This window comes from Doryrhamphus excisus, linkage group LG6 (assembly GCF_037039965.1).
Source record: "Doryrhamphus excisus strain RoL-2023G ecotype Guam linkage group LG6, RoL_Dexc_Guam_v1.1, whole genome shotgun sequence".
Lineage (NCBI taxonomy): Eukaryota > Metazoa > Chordata > Actinopteri > Syngnathiformes > Syngnathidae > Doryrhamphus > Doryrhamphus excisus.
In genome coordinates this window covers 16,208,005-16,221,793 of record NC_136362.1, presented here as the reverse complement: position 1 = coordinate 16,221,793, position 13,789 = coordinate 16,208,005, and the positions used below count along the sequence as shown (strand labels likewise).

At 40.0% G+C, this 13,789-nt stretch overlaps 1 protein-coding gene across 6 annotated transcripts in view; it reads right to left on the bottom strand.

Moving 5' to 3' along the window:
- kmt2cb (lysine (K)-specific methyltransferase 2Cb) overlaps positions 1 to 10,510 on the bottom strand; it is a 61,095-nt gene extending 50,585 nt beyond the window's left edge. For 3 of the 6 annotated variants that reach the window (XM_058066382.2, XM_058066381.2, XM_058066384.2), the window contains exons 1-2: positions 9,606 to 10,510; positions 2,462 to 2,656 (exon numbers count right to left, since the gene is read on the bottom strand). In XM_058066382.2, coding sequence (XP_057922365.2) covers positions 2,462 to 2,655 — 194 coding nt within the window. In that variant the 5' untranslated portion in view covers position 2,656; positions 9,606 to 10,510. The remainder of the gene's footprint in view (positions 1 to 2,461; positions 2,657 to 9,605) is intronic. The other 3 variants (XM_058066379.2, XM_058066380.2, XM_058066385.2) reach the window with 1 other exon arrangement.
- Between the last annotated feature and the right edge of the window lie 3,279 nt (positions 10,511 to 13,789).

Below are 13,789 nucleotides of genomic sequence, written 5' to 3'. Positions count from 1 at the left end.
ACACCCTGGGTCATCCTCATAGCATGGCATTAGCACTCGGTCTGGATGGTTTCAGATTAAACAATCCATTGGGAGCACGGTGTAAAAATTGATTGAAAGAGAGATTGAACATCCTAAAGCAATGGTTAAGAACCTAGTGGCCACTGTAAAATGCCTTTTGAGGTAAAAAAAAAAAAAGTTGTATTTTCAAATTTTATATGATTAATTTGCATGTGTTATAGCTCATGAGCTTATAGTCATGTGACCAAAAGGACAAAATCGCGGGTACTAGCGGCCGAAATTAGTTTTCTCCGCAGGGTGGCTGGCCTCTCCCTTAGAGATAAGGTGAGAAGCACTCCTCCACAATGAGAGGAGCCAGATGAGGTGGCTAGGGCATCTGGTTCAGATGCCTCCTGGGCACCTCCCTGGGGAGGAGTCCAACCAGTAGAAGACCTCGGGAAGACCCAGGACACGTTGGAGGGACTATGTCTCCCAACTGGCCTGGGAACGCCTCAGGATCCGCCGGGAGGAGCTGGACGAGTCTGGGCCTCCCTGCTTGGGGTGCTGCCCCCGCGACCCGACCTCGGATAAGCGGTAGAAGATGGATGGATGGATGGATGGAGTTTATTATACCAGTGTGTTTGCCCCAGCAACAACTTCACATTTATCCATAATTAGCAACATTTTGTCTCCAAAGTCATAGAATTACTGTAAACCTGCCACACACTTGATTAGAAATCAAAGTTTACAAATTTCCCCACTGAGGGACGAATAAAGGCATATCTTAATCTTAAAGCACATATCATACATTCAAGATCCAATTAAAGAAATGGCTGACAATCAGAACTGTCAACACTAACTAGTGACTGGTACTACTGCTGTTGGTAGCCTGTCAAGTATGTGTTTGATGATGTTTGATTGTTGGCTTGATTGTTTTGTTGTGATTACCGTATTTTCTGGACTACAAGTCGCACAAAGCCAGAAATGCATAATTAGGTAGAAAAAAACCCTACATAAGTCACACTGGAGTATAAGTCGTAAGATATGCTAACACAATGGTTATTCAGCTACACGAAAAATAAACATGAACAGAAAAGGTGTCCAGTGTTTATGTAACATAACAGTTTTAAGTACAGTAACTGTTTTGTTTTCCTCATCGCTGTAAGAGTAGCCTGCGCTTTACGCCAGTCCCTAACAAGTTTCTCAAATTTTTCTCTCTGCTGCTCGATTAGTTTTCAGCTGCAAATTTCACTACTTGCAGCTAGGAGTCTGCAGAATTAGACATTTTCTTTTGAGGGGGCATTTGTGTTCTGGGGTTCTCAGTTGTCTTTGTAAGCCAACGTCTACTGTTTAAATATTGAATTGTTAAGTAGGAGATATCGGTACAAAAGTCTAGAGTGCCCTCTTGTGGCTGTCTGTTATATTTTATATATATATATATATATATATATATATATATAGACACACTTTTAGATTGTATTCTGCTTACAAAGCACATCTTAATAAGAAGTAAAGCACATGTACTTTGGTGAACTACTGGACATCAGTTAGTTAGCTACCTCTAGCTTATGTGCTACCTGTATATTATAAAACTATATATATATATATATATATATATATATATATATAATTGTTTTTTATTGTATTTTTAAGTCGCTCTGGAGTATAAGTAGCAAGAACAGCCAACCCATGAAAACAAGTGCGATTTATAGTCCGGAAAATAGACTTTCTTTACTGTCATTGCACAATAACATAGCAGTAAAATTGCCAACGAAATGTTGTTGCCTGGCTCCCGTATAATAATAAATAATAAATAATAATGTGGAGAATAAATAGATGACATCAAATATGAACAATGTACAGCGTAAACAGTAATTTGTACAAATATGGTATGTATAGATTAGATTATATATACTTTCAGTAAATGGGATTAGAACGAGGGACTACGAGGAAACGAGGGAGAAATGTTTGTTAATATGCATGTATGCAACTAAATTACAAAGTAAATCAATGGGGCTATACATAATAGCTGTTTATTACTGATAATTGGTTCCAGACCCGATCATGATAAGTGAATTTCCACAAAGTACAATTCCTTCCTTATCAATTAAATATTGTGCCTGTTGTGGGATAATTTATTTCATTCCATTCATACAATATATTACTTAAATTGTGTCGAAGTTTAAAAACCACCCCCTTATTAAAGGTATTTTATTTTGTAATTGTGCACAGCCACGATCAATTATATGTAGTGGAAACCCTGGAAAGTAACCTCTATAAGCAGCAGGGATATACTGTAGTTTTTCTGAAAGGACAGTATCATAGAAATGAAACTTAATTACTACTAATACAACACAGTTCAGTGTGTCTTATTGGAAAGTCGTAAACAGCTAAAGGTATTTGTTGCTGTGGTTTTACCCTGTTCAGTTAGCAACAGCGTCCAATTAATATGAATTAAACTTTAGATGAAGCGGAAACATACTTCTTTCTGTTCTTAGAGGAGGCTGAGAGATGCGCCTGGGGCAGGCAGACAGCAGCACCAGCATCCTTGCGTGGCCTGCCACGTGGTCGCTTGTCGGCATGAGCGGGACTCCCTGTGGATGTGGCCCCTGCACAGCTGGAGGGTGGTAAGGGTCCCTGGTCAGAGGGTTCCACAGTCTTTTCCTCTGATGACATTCTGACACAAACATAAACAAAATATGCTATCATGGTATTGTATTTTGAATACATTTGGGCTGACTGAGGTGAGGAACATTGAATTCAAGAAATAACTTCTGGCAGTGTGTCTATATGTGGTCTGTGATTGGCTGGCGACCAATCCAAGGTGTACCCCGCCTCTCGTCTGAAGATAGCTGGGATAGGCTCTAGCACCCCCGCGACCCTCATGAGGATAAGTGGTACCAAATGAATGAATACCAGTATAAGCAGTCTCTGACACTTTTTTTTAGTCACACACTAGTCACATATAGCAAAAATCATAAAGGGGGCACTCTATGTAAACCGTGAGGTGTTAACTCTCTGCACACGGTCCATGATTGAAATAGATGCATATGTATATACAGAGTGATGTGGAGCCCTGTCAGGATATCAGATTTTGCTGGTGGATCATTGTGCTACAAAGTATTCTTCAATATTCTACATTATCGCAACATTTGTTTAGGGAATTATTTCATTCATGTTAGTCAGGAGAGGTGTCATTCACTTTTGAACCACTAGTGTGCCTTTGAGACATTGGCTTGACACAGAATTTGCCTGTATGTGTTTGCAATGTAGTCAGCGACACTCTACTGCGTGGACGCGCACCGTTTTGCAGTGTTTTCTTTATATATGCCGACCAAACGCCTCAGCAAGCGTCGACTATTGGCCAAACGTGCCGCTCCCCAAAGGACCTCCATCTGTACTTTTACCAAGTTGCGAAAACGGTCCGTGTCTGTCGTCAGTGTTAATGCGCTCACACTGCGGCGATGACATTCACCTTAAAATCGCTATTGTGTCGTCATTCATTTTAGCCTATGCTGGCGCCGTGTGCTCACGTAAGGACCACAAACTACTACTAGTTAGTACTAGTTCATTCAGCCACAAAGAGGCTCCCACACGCACCGTTCCTTCCACTTATAGAATCAATGCGCACAGACAGTAGAGTCAACCCCCGTCCTCCAGCCTGTGTGTAACAGACAGACAAGCAGACACGCAAACCTACATCATTTGATAAATCAATTTATAAATATATTATGGCTGCACGGCAGGCAAGTGGTTGGCGCGCTGGCCTCACAGCTAAGGGACCAGAGTTTAATTCCACCCTCAGCCATCTCTGTGTGGAGTTTGCATGTTCTCCCCGTGCATGCATGGGTTTTCTCTGGGCACTCCTTCCTACATTCCAAAAACATGTTAGATTAATTGGCGACTCCAAATTGTCCATAGGCATGAATGTGAGTGTGTCTATATGTGCCCTGTGATTGGCTGGCGACTACTATAGCTGTCTTCGCCTCTCGCCTAAAGACATCTGGGATAGGCTCCAACACCCACCGCGACCCTCGTGAGGATAAGCGGTAGAAAATGAATGAATGAATTTATCCATTATCGTGACAGGCCGATTTGAGGTTAAAAAACTGACAGAGATGTTCTATATCATTTGAATATCAGTCAAAATAGCATGGAAAAAGGTGCACAAAGGTATGGTCTACTCACATCTATAGCTGTATTCCTGTTCATATAAGTATCCCTTCAGCTTTGCAGTAAATAGAATGTCGCCATCACTTGTTTCGTAGTCAGACATGTTTACTTTCACAATCCCAGCAGTATACATTGAAGCACGTGATGGAAATGTGAGCGACAGTTGACAGATGGCAGCAGCGTACAGTGATACCAACGGATACTTTAATAACGTAAAGCGATTGTGAGTTCTGACTTTTTCGTGGAAAATGGTGTTGTGATGCAAATGTATTACTCTAGAACTCATACTGTTTCAAGAAGCAAAACACTTTACTTAATGACCTCACCAACTAGCCAGAACTACTTTCCTCAACACAGAAAACCGACCAGAACTCATAGGACAGAGTCACTGTTGATACACCACACAGCTGATAAGGATGTCATGCTACTTCATGTAAAAAAAAAATCCAAACTCACTCTTTAAAACTCATGTATGTATTCATACAAAAAAAAAATACATTAGTGAGTTCATACAAATGTCCCATGAGCAGTGCCATGCTACCATAAAATATAACAAAATGTGATATTTCTAGTAAGTTTTTCTTCATGAACTGAAGCAGAACAAGTCACACTTTAATATTAATATTAAAATACTTGGGAAATAACATTGAAATAACCTTGCTTGTTGTGTCATGCTTTCGGTACCCCTTTCAGGAGATTGCCCCAAATATATTGCTGGGGTGATATTGAGCGCTACACAACATTATAAATGGAGAGAAAAATTAAATACTGACAATCAATGTTCCCCCTAATTATCAAGTCTCTAAGCATACACACTAACGACCTGAGCATTCCTTTGACATCTTTTGAGATTCAGCCGCCGCTTGTCCTCGCTTGGGTTGCGAGGATAGTGAAAGTGGAACATAAGCATTAAAAATAAAATATAAAAATGACTGAATTGTTTCTAAATAATAAAATGCATTTCTCAGTGCAATCTACTGTTGCTAACCTATCAACTCGCGTCACAACACAATAAAGAAACAGTTGACAGGTTGGCGTTCCTGGCACAAAATAAGTACTAAAACTGTTCACTTAAAAAATACTACGGTTCAATTTCAGGCATTGAGTTGCTGACATTTTAAAATTCTCTCTAAACCGGGCACACCTTCATATCTTCTTCTTTTGTCATTAGCTGAGGATTTGAGCATTGCAAAATGTTTGTCATAAAAAAATGTGTGAATTATTCTATATTTCAAAAAGAGAATGGTTATTTTTAAATACAATTTATTTATGTGCATCTTGCATGAAGCTTTAAAATTAAGAAAAAACATCCTCATGTTAAATATTTATTTTAATAAAACAACATGACATGCATATTTAGTTTTCATTTTGTCTAAAATCTAAAATATCAGGACATATATCGTATATTGATATTAAACCGAAATTCATGAGGGTATGGGTTTTGGTCCATATTACTCAGCCCTACTTGTGGCATAACTGTGTTTGTCATCAAAGAACTACAGAGTCAACCTGATGGGCGACAAAGCCAACTTCGGGTTCCTGCTTCCATGTACGTATTAGCAAGGTGCTAATGAGGACGTTTTGTTATAGGTAACAGAAGGTGTATTAGAACGCAATCGGCGCCGATGACTTCCTCCTTCAGCTAATTTTTACGACCACGCTTCTGTGACGTCGCATGCTTTGGTAGTTATTTTAAGGTACAAACATAAATGTTCAATAACTATACTTCGTAATACACTGGGAGTTCTGCATATGAGTAGAACCAAGCTGAACCGACAGTGTTCTGGGCGCATATCGCGTACTGTCAATAACAATACATTAAGAACACATTTGCATACATACAATGTATTTAAAAACAAGACACACATTATTTTATTTTTTTTTTTTTACATAAATTTATCAATACGGTAACCTGGGTGTATTCTAACCGATGTTCCACTGCATGTATATACTTAAGATGGCCATGCTTATAGTGGAGCTAACATCATCTATCACTGGTTCGTCTCGTCTTTTTGTCATGTGTCTTGATTGGCCTCAATCTGCCTACAGGCTCTTTAGACAGATGGTGGTCCAATAACACAAGCCATACAAGTCATTAGAACGACAGTACCATTAAAGGGGACCTAATACGCTTTTTCCAATTTTCTGACCTATAAATGTTGTACTGTAATGTTAAATGATGTCAAAGTTTCAGATAATGAGCTTTGCACATTTGGGAGGGGGCCAAAAAAAGTTTGTGATGGCTCAAAACGGTCAGTTTCAGAATGCATGGTCAAACTGTTCCTTTGTGATGTCACAAAGGACTTCCTTATATACAAACTCTCTGCCCTCTCCCAAGCTCTCCTTTTCTGTTTACTTCTGTTTTACTCGTGATTAGGCAGAAGTTATTGTATTTGGTGATTCCCAGCAAGAGAAAAATATTTTAACCTGTCAACAGCATTTCACACGAGACTGTTGTGAACATGAACGTGACATATCTGCCAAACTGTTGCTGGAGCCAGAAGCAGCGTGCTCCCACCGGGAAAGGTGCATTAGTTTCGGACACGCTGTGCGTCCACGCAGCTCCCTCACATCCGGTTTCGGGCAGGAGAGGTTTCCACAGGTCTGACTTCTCCTGAGCTCCACTGCACTAGCAGTGCTATGTCACCACTCTGAGTTCATAGATGGTAAGTCAGGGGTCTCCACAGACATTAGCTCAGGAGCTGCCAGTAGCTCCTAAAAACTTTTCAATTAGCTATCCAAAGACTATATTCATTTATCATCAACTCCTATACCCACTATATTAGGAGTATTAGGAGTGGAGTTCATTCATCGTTAGGAAGCACTTTGGGCATGTGGATCTGGATCTGTTGCACTCGTGAAGTATAGGGGAAGACATAGGTGAGGTCATTGTTTGTCTATACATGGCTTGCACGTGCACACACACATATCACAGTTCTGCTTGAATTTACTTCTCTGCAGAAAAAAAGCTAATTTTCAGTGTTTTTTGGTAAAAATCAGGTGTTTTTGCTGAAACCACCGTATGTTCTACTGTCGATTTATGAAGACCCAAAAAGGCTTTTTTCTGATGAAAGAAGAGAATCTAAAGATTCTTTATATAGTTTACATATATTTATGGGGTCCATTCTGTGGGTCTTGAAAGTTGAGCAAAAATGCCCCAAAACTGGCAGTATGGAGCTATCTTCCCTGCAAATGGCTGGCAATGAATGAGTTAAAAGACCCAAGTTATGTGTAGTATTCTGGCCAATAGGCATCAGTAACGTTCCATACATGACATTAGATTACCGTCTTAATGCAGTCAGCCACGGTATGTCCAACATGATCAGAGTGAAACGAAGTTATCCTCCCATTCTGTGTGGAAGTGGTAAATTTAGGCCTGTCACAATAACTGCTGCACGATAAATGTCCTACAAATTATTGCTGATTCCATTAATATAATGATGTATGGAATAATAATGCAAGTCCCCATATCAAAAGCAATAAAGTTTAAATTTCTGAAGAGTATATGTCAAAAAAAATTGAGAAGTAACCCGGAAATACTGTGAAGTTCACATTGTGTGTCAATGGAGACATCAGCTCATTTGTGTATACACTTCCTTGCTTCACTTTAATATGCTGTTTCCATTTAATGAGGTATAACATTTTGAGGGAGTTTGGTCAAAGTACATGTTTAGGATTTGATAACCTGATGTTTGTTATGACATCGAACACATAATGACTATAAATAAAATGAAGTAACCAAGCGCTGCTTTCAGTTTTTCATGTATCTTTTTAGTCCGGATACGTGCGGAATGGTCAGACTCTGCGTCATGTCAAATAAATTTAAATAATAATAATTTTAATAATAATAATACATTTAAAACAGTTTACACAAATGTTTGAAGTCAAGTTCACATTCTTATGCTAAGTTTATTTTTTATAAATCATAACCTTTACATAGGACGTTGCATAAGCAACTTTCAAGCCCTGTTTTGTACGCAAGCAAGTTTTATCAATGAGGCTCTGCCAACTATCTGTCAGTCAGCTACAGACATGGGAGCTGTAAGTTTGATGCTTTTCGTGTTCTTCAGAGAATAGACTTATGTACTGCTAAAGTGAGGCAGTAATGTTAGCACACACTCTGATGAGGACAGGTGTAGACATACACAGCTCATTAGCATTACAGCAAGACACACAAAACAGTGTGTTCCCCCGTAGGGCTTATGAAAAGCACTTTTAAACTGACTACTTTCCAGCATCAAGTCTAGATTTGATTTTTTAGACAATAGTATATAATACGGGACCAAACATATACATGAATATTATACAATAAAATGTTAGGTTATGGGTTGTTTTTGCAGGATTTCAGCCTGGTTCACCTCAACTGATGTGGTTTCAGATTTTAAAAAAATTACATTCAGTGGTTACAATTAACTTCTTGCAATGCTCCTTTTTCTGAAAACATATTTAATAATATAATATTACAACACTAAACATGTTCACAACCATATAAGCCCTTCTCATCATTGCAACATTTTTTTACCCTATATTGCAATGCTGTGCAGTTTGTGCTAAAAAATTAAGTTCTCTGGAAGGGAATCCATGTAAACTGTCTTATAGTGTTTTCGCAGGATTTCACCGTGGTCATCTAGACTGTTATGACACTAACGTTACTGATGAAAGCATCCGAGGTGAGTCCACCGGGCAATCACGACCACCACCACCATCACCATGGATGGGTTCCAGTGGACACATGCTAACGTTAGCTTTTGTTAACTCAAGCTTGGACACAAAGCACTTGCTCACACACAATACACACACAGCTAACTAATGATAGCTGTTAGCCTGTTGTGTTGAAGTCTTGTGCTCAAAAGTAACAAAGAGAATGCCTTAATTTGAAATACCGAAATGAAATCATTACTTGGTTATTTGATTTGATGTTTTTTGAGAGACATTAACCCACTGTGTGGAGTTTGGAAGTCTTGCGCTGAGCAAACAGGTCACTGCTTACTGTGCACTTCTGCAACTCGTCGGTGTAGCTCATAAGACATGGAATTGTGTTTACATAAATTACATGGGAGAATGATAGAATACGCAGGCAACTTCCAAGGTAGAGAGGAGCATCTGTGCCCAGCACACACACACAGGCTCCGTCTATTGAATGAAAAGCAACTGTGTTGGTGAACTACAATGCCACACAAGTGGAGAGAATGCTTACATAATTGCGTGGCTTCAGCGTGAATTTCACATGTAAAAGATTCTTACGCGTGTGTTAATGTGTTGCTGATGTGGTGTTTGATTAAATTCATACAAAGCGTACATGATAAGAGTATGAACAAAATAATGTTGGGTTTCGTGTGATAGTCCCTAGTCATGGAGGCGCCGACAATCCCCCTCAACCTCAGCCAGGAGATGCATATTGTGCACAACAAAACAAGTATTACATGCACAGTGATAACTTTGATTAGGCTTACCTTCCAGCCCTAAGAATAATGAATTATCCTCTTCATGTCCAGACCACTGGAGGGGATGAAACGTCAAGGGTTTTAATCAACCAGCTAGCTAGCTAGCTTGTAAGCTAATCGAGCTAGCTAGCCTCTCTCCGATGAAAGCGCAGCTCTCAAAAATGCATGATGATATTCCAACGCTGCGAGCTTATTCCCAACTTTGCCCATTTGATGGAGGGAGTAAATCCTGTTGTAAATCCAACAGAAAGAACCCGCTTCCCTTGCATTTGGGAGAAGGAGGAAGAAGGGGGATCACTTTCCTTTCTCCAATGACAGCTGTCGTCGCATGAGTTGGGGTAATGTAGCTAGTTGCTGTTAGCCACCCAAGCGAGCTGCATGCAATGTTTCACCATTCACCTCCAAGTAAGTCCAAATTCAAGCAAGTAGTTAAACCTCCATGACAGCGAAGCCCTCTGGAGGAGAGAGACAGAGGGAGAAGGGTGCTGCGCCGACGGCTTGGTTGGCAACTGGTTCTATTTTCTTCAGCTGCGACAAGCTGCAGGACCCAGTTAGGAGACTCTCGCAGCCACCCTGCCACGCAGTAACAGCCGCCTCGCTGCGCATGGACGACTAAACGTGACCTCCACGCAGAGTAAAATGTCGAAACGACAGTGAAAATATCGTAAAAATTAAGTTGATGCTTGCGCCTTCGTCCAGTCCATAACTGTGGCCATAGCTAATGATAAGTGGCACCGAAGCACGTCCCTCATCTTGGCTACTCAAAAACTAGATCCACCTTCTCTTGTCATAAGTGAGACCTACACATTTTCCTGATTTGATTTAACATCATTAGATACACATGTCGTGGTTGTAGCGATTCAGTCGATGAGAAATAAAGGCAAGTAACGCACCATAACCATTTTGACAATTTCTTCAAAAATACTCTCTGACCCGGCGGAGCGATATCGGCGTTTAGTAAATAAAATAATGGTGGAGTTGGTGGAAAACATGGCGCGCGGATTTTCGCCTATCTGGAAGGGAGTAGTTAATTTGGTTGAAATTGTCATCACAACCGTTTTAAATATTCCAACGCTGATACAAACCACCATTAGCAACAATATCCGGTACAAATTACAGCACCAGGATGGCTGACGTTTATGAGATGCGGTGCTTCCGGGCTCATCCAGATGACTCCCCTTTAACGGACACACGCCACACGCACTATGCACTTACCCATTACATGGAGAGCTAAGCTAGTCAGTTCTTTCTTCCTCTTTTTCCTCATTCAAACTAACACACTGCCTCGTTTTTTCCCTCATATGTTACGTGTTTTTTTGCAGAAGTAACCAACAAATACAGTCACACAGGCTGTACAAGAAGGGGTTAAAATTCGGAAAGGCCCTGGGGGGTAGGTTTCTAGTTGATATACATAAAATGCAAAACCCCATTGATGTACATAATTATTTTAAAATGTTCAATATTTCAAACTGGTTTTGTTCGACTGTATCATTTGGAGAAACGGCATGGGGGGATTATTTCTCTAAATGGCAGGCAAACCTTGGCACCTCCTTACTTAGACCGCGAGCTCCCCCTGCAGGACAGTACGACTAAAACACACAGGCGCTGTGCAATTTATTTTTGACAAAAAGTAAACAAATTACTTAAAATATAATTCAAAAACGCACTTACAATGGTTAATGATATTGTAATATCAATATATAATTCATAGATATAATCCAATGCATATGCCAGCAGAAAGGGGCATTGCAGTAACATTAACAGCATAGCATTTGTTTTGGTTTTCTTCCTTAAATATGTTACCATAGTTCTTAACCACGCTGAATTTTATAGTTCATCCAACTTAAACTAGCACAGGAGAAGCAGGTTCTCTATGTCACCACAAGGTGGCAATGTCTAGCCAGTTCTAGCCTTCTGTTTTTTTTTTTGTTCAAATCCCAAACATCTGATGACGTAACCATGTTGCTCAAAAGCTCCGAAGGCCTGTGGACTCAGGCATCAAAATCCATAGGGTCCAAATTTCTCATCTTCCCGTTCTGTTTAGTGTTATGCAGACTGCAGTGCATGTATTTAACAGGTAAAAGCAGGTTAGTAGTCAGTGCTTCTTGTCCATTATTGCAATCAGGCATTTTACTGGTTTACTCGGAACATTAAACCTATTATTTGGGTAGTTGTGTCATCCAGTTTTGTAGGGACAATACTTAGAGGTCACTTTCTAAATGAGCACCAACCTAATTACATTCAAACACACCAAGACTGATTACAAGGTACTGTGTAATAGTTGAAAAATCTTCCATTTCCAATTTTGGCTTTGTTTGGGGTAATATAGGAAAAATGTTGCAGGCAGAGGGCAGCATGGGCTCTGTTTTAGAAAACCATTGGACTCTAGACCAAGCCACCTATAGTAATTTGTGATGCATTTTCATCTGTTGGATCATTGTTCATCTGTTGCCTATGTCCTGCTCCTAAGCAAAGCTTTTACAGAGGCTTATGTAACTATTAGCAGACAGTCCAGTTACAACACAATCATGCCAGTTCAGCAAAAAAATCGAAATTAATTAATTACACGCTGATTAGATACAGGCTTACAGAGCTCTAGCTTACATTGCTACACTTAATTGATGCCCATTGGCTATAAGCATTGAGAATAATGATTTTTTTTACAGAATCATTGTGACTGATAGATTAAATTGGCTGTTTTGCAAGCTACAGCAAGTGTTCGTTAAGTACGGATCCTAGCAATATTTGTTGTTTTTCCAAAGCCGTTCCATTCTATGATTCATAGTTGTACAAAGTTGGAATAAGATGGCAATAACATGAGTGTCAGGAACCAATCAGCTTTGCAGAATACAGTACGACAGACAGCTGCCAGATGAGCAGATGGTTCACATTCATAGAGAAACATGAAACCAGATACCGGTAGCGGCTCTTCTTTGTGTGTATGAGAATAGGTATTGTATGAATTCAGTGCATGATCATTCCCTGGACTAGAGCTAATTATTTTTCGTACTTCAACACAATGCATTCTACAACATTATAAGCTCGGCGAAGACCCAAGAGAATCATCAAATCCCCCAAACTCTTCTGCACAGTGAAGCTCTTTTAATCTTTAATTTAGAAGATATTCATTTATTCATTCATTTTCTACCGCTTTTTCCTCACGAGGGTCGCGGGGGTGCTGGAGCCTATCCCAGCTGTCTTCGGGCGAGAGGCGGGGTACACCCTGGACTGGTCGCCAGCCAATCACAGGGCACATTTAGACAAACAACCATTCACACTCACATTCATACCTATGGACAATTTGGAGTCGCCAATTAACCTAGCATGTTTTTGGAATGTGGGAGGAAACCGGAGTACCCGGAGAAAACCCACGCATGCATGGGGAGAACATGCAAACTCTACACAGAGATGCCCGAGGGTGGAATTGAACCCTGGTCTCCTAGCTGTGAGGTCTTCCTTCTGATGATGATGATGGCATTTAAGCTTAATCGAGAATGACGTTTGCTTGTGTGAAAAGTTTTAGTGAAAAGCTAAGGAAAGGTCAAGGAAATTCTGGAATGATTCCAATACAAGTGGGAGTGAGTGAATGAATGAGCTCATTTATTCTTACTGACAATTTCAGAAATCAGGCTATGTTGGTCATGACAACCTTGGAGTCAGGCGGATAAAAGAAGGAGAAAATACAAGGTCACGCTGTACTTGGAAAATGTAGCCATTTTGCCCAAATGCTATGAAAGGATGTCACTATTGTACTCTACGGAGAAACACCATCATTTTTATGCAATGGATTTGCTTCCTGGAATGGTCCATCAGTGAACTCATCACATTGTAATAGTTTTAGATATTGGGGTTTATGGCTATTTCCTACACAGTACAGGAAGTCAATATATATAGTATAGAACCTCAAAGGTGTAATGTCATTTCACAGATGGGAAATCGTGGAACTAAAAATAATCTGTTGCAGTATCAAACTGCCAGCATCCTTGTGTGAAGTGAGTCCCCAGAAGAATACAGAGGAGGTGCAACAGCTTGAAAAAAATAAAGAAAAACATTATTTTCAAATATCCTTAGCTAGTTTTAGATATGTCAAAGCCGAGCTGAAGGGATTTGTAGTTGCGACATTGCCCAAGTAAACAGTTTGGACTGTGCAGAAAATTCCACATTTGTTCCAGAAATATTTTGTTTTTAAGTGA